Here is a 12,525-nt window from a genome sequence, read left to right on the forward strand (position 1 = left end):
AAAAAAAAAAAAGGACTCAGTAAATAAATTGCTCCTTTCAGTGCTCACAGATGGGCAAGTATATCTTTAGGTCCTTTGCAGTATCATTAACTCCTTGGTTGATGGGATACCCAAGAGGAACATCTCTGGTCTACTAGCTCCAGACGATCTAACTGGCATGGCAGAATATGGACAACCCCCAAAAGGGGAAATGAAGACCACTCCCCTTTGAAGCTCTCAAGCTGCAGTGTGGGCCCACTTCCACACAAGAACACTCCCACATTAGAGCAGCAGCCAGATCAAAATTTGTAGTTCTACTCCTGGTTTCTTTTTAAGGTCCAAACTCACTGCAGAGTTCCAGAAGTGCCAAAAATGGCTAGGTTCACCAGGAAGCTTAAAACTGGATGAGATTATCTATCTTAATCCCATTTTATAGAAAATGGATTTATCCTTGGGTCATAGGAACTAACAAAACTACAATCTGATTTCCTAGGAACGTGGTTTCTATGTCTACCATATTTCCGCAATAGCTCACATTTTATAATCCAGCCTAACCTAAAGTCCTCCTGGCCACTAAGAGTAGTGAGGTTCATACAGCCTCTCCCCATGACCTGTACTAACTAGCCTTGCATACACATGGAAAATAATTCTCTTTGACTGCAGGGGTAGGAAGAGAGGAAATGTTGGACTCCACTTTTATAGGATGTCATCAAAGGAATAAATTATAAATAGCAAGCATAAATAGTGCAAATAAAGGATTCAATTCAGAAAAACGTGATATAAGGGTGGTGCCTGTGGCTTGAAAGGGTAGGGTGCCAGCCCCATAAGCCAGAGGTGGCGAGTTCAAACCCAGCCCCAGCCAAAAAAAAAAAAAGAAAAGAAAAATGTTGATATAAAAACTTTCAAAGAACATCCATGTGGTAGTCAATTCTGCTTCATTTCAGTCTACTGGAATTTATTCTTTTAACACCTCTCTATCATGCATGCTGTGGGGTGTCTGAGACAACAGTTCTAGACCACTTTCCTGAACATGTCCAGACCAGAGCATCACCAGAAACTTGTGCAACTCCAGCGTGCAGGGACCTATGACACAAATGGAGCTGAGTGAATGAAAAGCAGCATACCAAAGCTCTTGGAAAAAACCTACCTATTATTTCTGAGTTTCTCCTACCCCTCCCTGGAATAAATTGTTTTGGGATACTTGGGAGAGCTTTAGAAGGGTCACTCTTCAGAATTTGCATGTTAGGGAAGTAGAGAAATAATAGGAGGATTTCAACAAAAGGAAAACTATAGGTACACTAGTTCATTCTTTTCTAAACATGATTTAGCAACCAGCCTGGTTCAGTACAAGCATAAGCATAACCAAACACTTGTGTAAACTTAGGGCTATAAATTCTTGAATTATAAGCATTTTATTTTGCTTTTTTCCAAATTTTTTTTTGTTGTTGCTGTTGTTTTCAGACAGTCTCCCTCTGTTGCCCTAGGTAGAGTGCTGTGGCTTCACAGCTCCTACTAACCTCAAACCCCTGGGTATGAACAATCCTCTTGCTTCAGCCTCCCAAGTAGCTGGGACTACAGGCGCCTGCCACAATGCCCGCTATTTTTTCTATTTCTAGTACAGACAGAGTCTTCTTGCTTGGGCTGTTCTCTACCTTCTCACCTCAAGCAATCCACCTGCCTCAGCCTCCCAGCGTGTCCACCAATGTTTAAGTGTTTGATGTACAACACAGTTCACAAATTTGTTAGCATGGAATAGTTACAGCTAATCTGTATATATTCATGAAATTGTTTTTTTTTTTTTTTTTTGAGAGAGTCTCACCCTGTCACCCTTGGTAGAGTGCTGTGACATCTTTGCTCACAGCAACCTCAAACCCATGGACTTAAGCGATTCTCTTGCCTCAACCTTCCACGTAGCTGGGACTACAGGAGCCTGCCACAACACCCGGCTATTTTTTTCTTTTTAGAGATGAGTTCTCACACTGGCTCAGGCTGGTCTCAAACCTGTGACCTCAGACAATCCACCCATCTCAACCTCCCAAGTGCTGGGATTACAGGAGTGAGCCACTGTGCCCAGCCTGAAATTGCCTTAAAACAGGCGTCCTCAAACTACGGCCCGCTGGGTGTTTTTGCTGCTGCTGCCTGTCCTGCTTAGCAGCCGACTTGTCACGGGGCCCACAGTCTGGCCTTCCAACCGTCTGAGGGACAGTGAACTGGCCCCCATTTAAAAACTTTGAGGACCCCTGCCTTAAAAGGCTGAATGAAGGAAACAGATGTTCTCAATTCCAACCTATCAATTCAATGGTCATAGGAGCAAAGTAGTTATCTACTTCAGGAAGTAACAGGTACATGAATCCTTTCATCACTTTAGCCAGATTAAGAGCAGGATTCTGCTGGTCTCATAGCCCACACCACAGAAGGTATGTATAAAGGTCATACCACCCTCCCACCCCCATTGCAACCTAAGTGTAGACAGAAGTGTAGTGGGAGGTGGCCATTAACAAACTTCTGCTGGGCCTATAATCCTCACACTCTGGGAGGCCAAGGCAGGAACACTGCTTGAGGTCAGGAGTTACACGGACCAGCTGGGCAATAGCAAGACCCTGTTTCTATTAAAAAAAAAAAAAAAGAAGAAAGAAAAGAAAAAGAAAAATTAACCAAGCATAGTGGCATGTGCCTTTAGTTCTAGCTACTGGGGAGGTTGAAGAAGGAGAATCGCTTGCACCCAGGAATTTTGAGATTGCAGTGAGCTACGATGACACCACTACACTCTACCATGGCAACAGAGTGAGGCCGTCTCAAACTTTCAAGTAGAAAAGAAAGATGAGGAAATCAGTAGCACACCAGTTGGTATGATTTAAAACCCCTAAATAGCTGAATTTCTTTATTTCACCCTTCTTAAATCACTCTCACTCCGTAAAGACTAACAGGTGATTTGTGGTAGTTCAATGTGGTTGTTACCATTTGATATGAAGCACAAATTCACAAGTGAGAAGTCTTATTCACTTATTTTCCAAACATTATGAAGCTAGAGACAGTAGATTGGGGACTTTAGTACAAAAGAGTCTCCTAGTCCCAGTTACCAGCACATTTACTATATAAGCAGGCAAAAGGAAAAAACTAGTAGCTGCAGATTGAAGGAAATGAAACACCAAAGGTAGTCTATTTGAAAATAAAGCACCACTCCTGGGTAGAGTTAAGTTGACTTAACACCTTTGACTCTGTTCACATTGAACTATGTTTTCCTGGTCATTGCTCCATTTCCCCCAAATAGTCAATTCCTTCTCTCAACATGAAATGGCAAGCCATCAGTTGATTTATAATAAAAGTGACTTGAAATTATTAAGTTACTAAGGTTAAAATCCAGATGTCTGGAACTGTGTTGCCAATTCCAATGCTCTGCTGTGTCATTTACCATATCTATACAACTGTTTGCGGATTCTATAAACTCTAACCATCAGCATTTTCACTGGAAGTCAGTCCAGTGACAGAATTCAAGGGATACAGTTAATGAGATTTGCCCCCAGACTTTTAGAGTGCTGCCCTTCTGTCCATGGGGCTGAAATGTCCATATCAGGTGGCTTTTTACTCCTTCTGGACTCTTCAGGAGTACAGCAATATGTAGAAAATCATGCCACCGTGGTTGCTCATTTTTAGTTATGTTGATCCAGAAAAGAAGTCATATTAGTCTAGGATGCTGTCAAGACTCTGGGACACAAAATAGCTCAAAACACCAAGAATAAATCCAGGAACAGCACAGTAAAATATTAACATTTACCTGAGCGGGCACCAATAGGAGATGAACAAATGTTGCTGAACAGATGGGTTTTCCCAGAAAAGTCAACTATAGCATCAGAGAATTACACTAATCAAGTATACACTTTCCAGAACATTTAAAGTCAATGTGCTCTATCAGATTTTATACTAAAAAGATGAAACAAATCAAACTACTTTGTAATAAGAAAGGAAGGTCATTAAATTTAAGATTCTACCATATCCTTCAAAAACTCTACCTTTGGGAAAACAGCAATGATGCCCATAATTAATAAACTATTGGCTGGTCCAGAGGTAGTGAGTTACCTCAACTGGTTGTTCAGTCAATTTACAGATCAAACTCCTTGTTCTACTCTCCCTCCTCCTCACTACTGCACTTTAGTTTTTGAAAAAAATTAAATTAAAAAATAAAGATAAACTACAAATTATACACGTGATCTCTCCTGAAGAAAAGGAAACATATTACCACAAAGTTCACCCCTTTCAGATGGTAAAGGCCATTGCAGATATAGGCAGCTGGTTTTCAGTGATTTTTCCAACACTTACTCAAACCTTAATTATTTTAAAATGGCTCCACTAGCACCTTGCATTATGTACACCTAATCATCTAGCCTAACACTCTCTAAAACAAGCTAGGATTTAAGCTCAAATACAAGCTAAACTCTTTAATGATAAAAATTTTAAGTATTTTTTAAGAGCTTTGGTTATAAGGTACAGCCTACTAGTTTCACTACAACTCTAGACTTTTTTAAAGGACTCTAGACTTGCTTTTTTTACAAGTTGAACACATATAGAAGAGACAAAAATCACAGCATCAATGTCAGAAAGCAGCAGTATTTGATTCCTCTTTTTTCTTCCCCACTTCTAGTACCTCACATACTAATGCAAAAACAAAAAACAAAAACCTTTAGAGGTATATACAATTGAAAATCTATAATACTCTGAAGATTTCTTTTCCCATTCCCTAATGTAATCAATTTTAAACATAATTCACAAACTTGTTTAAAATTCCTGTAAAAAGGAGCACCTGGTTCTTTGTGTCCACATAAAATAGTTTGCCAGCAACACACACACATAAATAAAATTCTAAAAAGGTGTAGATACCACAGACTTGACCTAGAATCAAGTTTCCTCCCTGCCGTTTCAGGTATCCTCTTCTTTTCACACTTCAGCATTAGAAGACAAGGACAACCACCAACCATTGTTACTTCCAAGATCACCAAATCCACCTTTCCAAAGGTACATATTTTCAGGAGTTTTTTAAAAATGTGGTAATGTTGTAGCTCATTGAAGTACTTTTGTGCAATTAAAGCATTAAAAGCATCAGCCTGTTTTATTTTGTGACAAGTTTATTGAACAGTATTCAAGACTTCATCTTTATAAACAAAAACCTTTCCTGAATGCTGCCAAGGTAGTATTTGCTGGCAATGATGTGGCCACAATGGCAAGGAGCCATTTTATCTTGTTTGGTTTCTGAAGTCTGGACTAGTGTAGAACTGCCAGTACAACAATTTAATGTGGCAATTTTGCAAAGGTGGGAAATAACTTTTAAATTGTCCACCATCAGAAATTCTTTCCAAAATATTTGACTAGCAGCAATTATACATTTTCTTGTTTATCAAGTGTTCTTAAAACTGATGACTGTGTTTTACGTTTAACTTGGCCCACACTTGTACACAATTATAGAATCCAGTAAAAAGGAGTCAAAGTTTGGTTTTTATGTGAGGTATTTCCACCTAAAAATGTGTATGTTTGCTTACTTCCATGCCGTCTTAGATTTTCATTCAGTGGGTTAGCACTGACTTTAGCTATACTGAATATTATTATCAGAAATTTTGAATTAAAGTTCCCTAATGGAATTTTCATCGTTGGTGCTTTGACAACTTGGGAGTACAAAGCCAGGAATTATATTTCACTTATTTAACACTGTGTAATTTTTTTTTTAAAGCCACTAGTAATTGTACATCCAAACTACTGTGTAAACACAGAACACAACTCCAAATTATGCTGTGAACTAAATATTTCACTGAAGTTCAGAAAAGTTACAAATTTGCTTATTTATAAAATACATTTGATTTTTCTAATCCTTTAAACCAAAAGAAAAATGAACACCAATAAAACTCAGAAGGAAAAGGAAAAAAAATTAAACCTAATGGAAAAGATTCTCTCCCATTAATGTCACCAAAAATAGACAATAAAATTTACACATAAAATTGAAAATATCATGATGTTTACAAATGCACACAACTTTGAGCAAAGCTTTACAAATCCTTCATACCATACAAAGTGAGAAAATAATGCAAATTCATTGTCACCCCAAACCTATTTCCTAGAAGAAAATTTGTAGGAAGAAAGGTATGAATAGTTTCACAGAACACAGTTTTCAAGAATATTTTTTAAACCGAAACTCCAATGCCCAGAACAAGATAAACAGTATGCCAGTTAGCACTATGTTAATAAGTCTCAGATACACAAAAATCAAGTTCCAGAGGGCAAAATATTTAATTACATTTCACAACGAGAAGTACTGTTGTGATTCAATGAAATATGAAACACAGTTCTCTCCAATGTCTACACAAACCACTATTTTCTTAATTTATTAATTCAATGAACAATGCAATCAAGTTTTCCTTTTCAGCATTTATCTAAGATGTAGAAATAACAAAGCAGTTGCAATAAAGTATATGAAATATTTAATAAGAATTACGAACATATAACCAAAATAAATTGTGAAAAAAAAAAAAAAAGAGTTTCATCTTTAAACAACCCATTTTTCTAAAATGAAAATAGTCAGCTTTCCAATGGGGAAAATATCTGTGGTTGAAATAAGACTCGTAAGCAGCACTGAAGTTTTTTGCATTATCTTTGGAATGAAAAGTGATTACTTAACAAAACTTAAATTGAACAGTACATACAAACATCATAACGCTTTTTAAGTTGAGAAGGCAGGATCTAATGATCTGTGTCAAAGCAAATTTGTATTCATTATCAAAAGACCCACAGTGCAGCTACCTCTTCTTTGAATCTAAACAATCCCTTCCTTAAGCGAAAATCCTGTACTGTCAATTCTTTGCGTGTAGTGATCAAAAGGCTTTCCAACTCTTATCACACAAATGAAAACTGTTGCCACTCAAATTATGCGACGCAACGCTGTATTTCAGTGTCCCACTAACTTGCAATACCAAAAAGGCACTATATATATATATATAATTTTTTTTTTAATAGGAAATACTTCTTTTAAAAGGCTGACCCTTCTGTAAATACACTGATTTGTAGGAAAGGTTGGGGATGTTTCAAACCAAAGCAAGAGGATTGTGTAAAAGACAGTTTGTTTTTTCATGATATCTCACCAATCTCCCATTTTGTATATTTATGATAATATGTGACACATCTTTAGAGCATTCTAACTAAGGAAAGTAACTCTAATTAGAGCCTTTTGTGGCAATAAACAGGACACTGTAAAGCAAAGTTTTCATGACAAGGACACTTACCAACCAGAACCTATTGTGCTCCTCCTGCCCTAGTGTCCTAAATGCCAAAGAAAATAGTATAAAAGGGCAAGGAGTTCCAATTTGCTCCCCTCTGGCAGCTGCACTTGTCCTCTGCATTAAGAATTTTTGTACACAGGCTCCTAATCAAACAACTACGCCAAAAAGTCTCCAATTAAGAGGATTAACACATTATCAATCTATGAACCAGCTTAGATCTTTTATTCTCTAATACTACTGCTAACAAAGCTAACAACTTCAACTTCAGTTTAAAAAAAAAACCTGGATGTAACGATGCTCTTATTAAGAGACCCCTTTGTTTTCTTAAAGGCCAAAATTTCATATACATTGGAACAAAGGAAAATTGTTACAGCAATTAGTCCAACATAGACTGGGCTTCAAATCAAGCATCTTAAACGCTTATTATTAGAAGTGGTTTCTGGTTTTTGATGCTATTCAAACAACATGAACACTTTTTAAACCCACTAAACTAAAACTTGACGGTCAAACCAAAAAGGCTCTGGCAGGTAGAGGACTCTATAGTTTATTTTTATGACAGAAGTCTTATTCCACACAGTTCTAAGTATGACATTAGAAATCAAAGTTCAAAATTGTAGCACAATACCACGTGTGGAGTTTTGTATTTAGGAAAAAATAGCAACAAAACAGTTCTGCTCATTTACAAATGAGTCAATTAGGCAAACAAAGCAGCAACTTCTGAAGCAGGACTGTCTATACAGCAAGAACCCTCAAGAAGCAATAAAGGTACATACAATGAATCTGTATACAGAGATTTTATTCAACTTTTAAAGAAAATGAAGACTTTAGACAAAGTTTTACCCTATAACAAATCAAATCTGTCCAGCTTTAAACCAAATTCCAAGTAGCCAACTTCTATTTTTCAGCAGCTGGCAAGAGCCACACCCTCAATGAGCTCTACTTTCTATTTTCTTCATCCCATATGGTATAAAACAAAACCAATCTAGACTCCTTGATAAGCTTCATGTGGTCATTTGAGTTTTACAAATGTTTTCTCTAATGGTATGCCAAAATCATTTTTGTGTTCTCTCCAGATAGCTTTACTGTAACATATAGCAACGTTTATCCTGTAGTGAGTCTTCTATAAACAGTCAACCAATGCTCTATGTTATGGAAACCAATCTATATGCAAATGAAACAATCCACAGGTTCTAACCTGGAAATACTAAACAATCTGGATGCATTAATCACAGCAATATGAAGATCTATAAAGAATTTATATGAATGGCTACCCTAATACAAGTTTTACTTTTCTTGAGCCTATAGGCCTGTCATTTAAATCAATGACAGCAGCTGTAGCTTCATCCCGAGACTCAAAGGCCACCATGGCTTCACCTGTGGGCATACCTTTTTCATTGTATTTTAAACACACTGAGCCTGGGATTACTTGATAACCATAAAAGAAATCTAAAATCTCATCAATAGACACGGTAAAGGGCATGTTCTGAACTTTAATTACTGTGGGTCCTGGTTTTCCAGAACTAGATCCAAAGCCAGGGGGACCACCAATATGGATTGGGCCAGGCCCAGGCCCGGGCCCAGGCCCAAAAGCTGGTGGCCCACTCAAATGCCCAGGGGCACCTCCAAGACCAGGAGGGCCACTTCCAAAACCTGGGGGACCACCTAAACCACCAGGGCCATTTCCAAAATTCTGAGGGCCCCCTCCAAATCCTGTTGGCCCGCTTAAATTACTTGGTCCACCTCCAAAACCTGGAACATCCAGTCCTAGACCAGGCAAACCACTGTTTCCAACTGAAGGCATACTGGGCCTAGCATCACCAAAGGCCCCTCCTAATCCTGGAGGAGGAAGTGGTGGCCCAAAGGCATTTGACCCACCAAAACTACCAGGAAAGTTAAATGGAGGCCCATTGTTGGCCTCCTTTGATCCAACAGTCAGGAAGGCATGCTCTTCACCTCCTGCAGTGGGCATTCCTGCACCGGGCATTCCTGCACCGGGTAGTCCTGCACCAGGCAGTCCCGCACCGGGCATTGCCGCACCAGGGATTCCCACACCAGGCATTCCTGCACCGGGCATTCCAGCACCGGGCAGTCCTGCACCAGGTATTCCAGCACCGGGCAGTCCAGCACCAGGCAATCCTGCACCAGGCATTCCTGGTATTGCAGGATTACCTGGCACAGGCATCTTTAATCCCTTCTTTCCTTGGGCTGGGGGATTTTTCTCAATCTCTCTCATGTCTTCTAGGGTAACTATGTGAACAAAAGCTTCTCTCCCATTAAGTTTCTTACGGTGTAAGCGTTCAGACTTACGTGCATCATCTTCATTTTTAAACTGAACCAATGCCTGTCCTAGACCTTGCCCACTGTTATCAACAAGAACATGTACAGCATTTTCATCCACTGGGATTCCTTCTAGAAACTGAAGAACATCCATCTTGGTAATGCTGAATGGAATATTTGTTATATGGGCACAGATTTTGCCAGAGTTGCCATCCCCCTCTGGATTTAATATAATTTCCCTCTGGTCATAGCTGAAGTTCTGAAGTCTTTTTCGAATCATATCTATCTTTTCTAGCATACCTTTCTTAGTAATTGGATGAACTTGAATAAAGCGATTGCCCATGTACTGTTTATGACGACACAAAGCAGCCTTATAGTCAGCCTCATTCCTGAACTCTACAAAGCCTTCACCAGTAGCTTTCCCGTTGGGTCCATAAGCTATGTAAATACTATCTTCCACAATATCCAACTTTTTAAAAAAATCAATGACATGTTTGTTTTCTGCTTCAAATGGTAGCCCTTTCAAGTAAACACAAAACCCAGCCTCATGTGGTGATCTTGACCTTGACCTTTTCTGCCCACTGGGCGATTTTGACCTGGGAACTGTCTGAGGAGGTGGATGTGTTTGTCCAGAAGGTCCCATATTTTGCTTAAAAGTGATATGGCCTCCAGCAGCTACCCACTGTCTTTCTGTGGCAGGGCTAACTTCCACATAGCGTTGAATCATCAGCATTCTATTGCGTTTCAAAGCTTCAAATGTATCTTGAGGGGAGAGAAACTTAACCAATCCATTCCCATTATTTCGACCTACATGATCTTTCAACAAATGTACTGCATCAACACGGAGCCCATGGAAAAAATCTCTGACATCATTTTCTGTGGCAGAAAAGGGCATTCCATGCACACTGACGTAGAGATCATCAGGGTTGATGGGAAGTGGCTTCACACTGTTTTGAGAGTTCATCTGGATAGGATTAACAGGATTCAATGGACCCAGAAACATATGGTTCAGGTTATTGTTCAGATTCACAGGTGCTCCAGAGCCATTCATTCCAGCAGGGAGAGGTGCCACAGGTGGTGGATTCAAGGGTGGCATGCCCGACATGGGTGGCAGTGGGGTTATGGGTGGCACAGAAGGGACTGGGGGAATTGGGGGCACAGGAGGCACAGGAGGCAATGTAGGTACTGGAGGAGGAACTGGTATTGGGGGAATGGACGGCATTGGTGGCAAAGATGGCATTGCTGGGATTGGAGGAATTGGTGGCGGTGGGACTGTGTTCATTGGAGAGGCTGTACTTGGAACAGTTGAGCTAAACGTTGGGCTCCCAAAAGAAGCCCCCATATTTGGAGGAGCTGTTCCTACGCTGGCTGTCGAAAATGTCTGTATGTTTTTGTTGCTTTCATGAACAGAAGTGGTGGCAGTAACTACACTAGGTGAAGGATTATTAAAGTTGGGTACTGTTGTAGGCAAGTTTACCCTGCCACTCATTCCTGAGCTAGGTGGTGGTCCTGATCTACTAGCATTTGCTGGTGGTATATCTAAGTTGGCAGTTTCAAAACGCCTACGACTCAGTTCAATCATATTCTGCATTTCCGTTTTACTACTCAACAACAGTGTTACTTTTGACCCTTTAATTGTACCACCTGTGCGCATCATACCAAGCCTTGCATCTTCATCAGTGGCAAAAACGATGAAAGCCTCACCCAGTTCACCCCCTACAATATGCACGCCCCCATCAGGGATGGTCAATCCAGAGAAGAAGTGGCGAATGTCCATGGTCCCCGCCACAATTGGGAGACCTTGCAAACGGATGACCACAGCCATGCTGCGCTGAAACCACACACACCTGCAGATGAGAAAAGGCAACGGCCAGGTCAGACTCCTGTTTATCACACCAAGTTTTAGCTACAAGAATGACCAGCTACCTTATTAGGCCCTCAAATATTCCCTCAAGCTATCACAGGCAATGTCTTTAATTTAGATATCCTAAAAACGGAATATTATATGCCATTTACAATGTAAAATCTAGACAATTTCAACTCCCAAAAGGCATTAGTAATGGAAGCAATAAGCAGTCCAGTCCCAAGACTCAAAAGGCTCAGGAAAAAACAACTGTAGGACAGTAAAATCACTATCTACAACACTAATCATTCAGTAAGAATTAAAATAAATGTGTAAGTCAATTCAGGAAACAAAGTTTAATAATATACAGGAGGAAAACATGAAAACGATGCACTGAAGTTAATGTTCAAAAGTGATTTAGCATCTTCCCTATACATTTGATAATTTCATACTTATCAGAGTGTGATTTTATAGAGCTCAGTCTCAACATGCAACAGAAATAGAAAACTAGAATACTGATGAATTAGAAATAGTACTTAACACTAAAGTAGATTCAAGTGTCAAACGAGAGCTGATTCTGTATTTCATCCTAAAACTTTTCAATCTTCCTTAAAGCTTTATTTATTAAATAAAACCACAGATGGAATTATTTAGCATGAACACGGCTAATATATACTAAGAAGCCAAAAAGAAATACTAAATAGAACAGCCAAAATCTCAGTTTCTTATATTCATTAACCCTGAAACAGAACATGATTATAGTGCCATCCACTGACTGTTTTAATTAACTCAGGTCCAATACTCATACCAAAATCCTCCATTAAAAAGAAAATAATAAAACACTCTTGTTTTTCTCCTAGGGAAGGACTGACAGTGAAAAGTAGGTATTTTTTGTTTTTTGTTTCAGAAGAACTAGGGTGTGAACCTTACTCTGTAGTTGCTTGTCTATTTTGATTTAATCAAAAACGTTTCAAATTTCAGCATTTCAGTTCTAAAGGCTTCTAAGAGCAAATACAAGGGCAGTCCAATATAAAGTGACACAAACCAAATTCCAGGGACTTTAAAAATACTACTTTGAAATTAATGTGGTCAACAATACATGGTGTTTCCTTTTTTTTTTTTTTTTTAGACGGAGCCTCAAGCTATCCCCCTGGGTAGAGTGCCATG

At 39.2% G+C, this 12,525-nt stretch overlaps 1 protein-coding gene across 10 annotated transcripts in view; it reads right to left on the minus strand.

Annotated features, from left to right (window-relative positions):
• LOC100965385 (RNA-binding protein 12) overlaps positions 1-12,525 on the minus strand; it is a 37,760-nt gene that overhangs the window by 15,885 nt on the left and 9,350 nt on the right. Inside the window, exon 3 of one of the 10 annotated variants that reach the window (XM_012804123.2) lies at positions 7,770-11,362. The exons of the other annotated variants lie outside the window; for them this stretch is intronic. Coding sequence (XP_012659577.1) covers positions 8,506-11,340 — 2,835 coding nt within the window. The 5' untranslated portion in view covers positions 11,341-11,362 and the 3' untranslated portion in view covers positions 7,770-8,505. Of the gene's footprint in view, positions 1-7,769; positions 11,363-12,525 lie in introns of those variants that run through there. 10 annotated transcript variants of the gene reach the window in all.

This window comes from Otolemur garnettii, unplaced genomic scaffold (assembly GCF_000181295.1).
Source record: "Otolemur garnettii isolate 467f Iridium unplaced genomic scaffold, OtoGar3 scaffold00025, whole genome shotgun sequence".
NCBI lineage: Eukaryota > Metazoa > Chordata > Mammalia > Primates > Galagidae > Otolemur > Otolemur garnettii.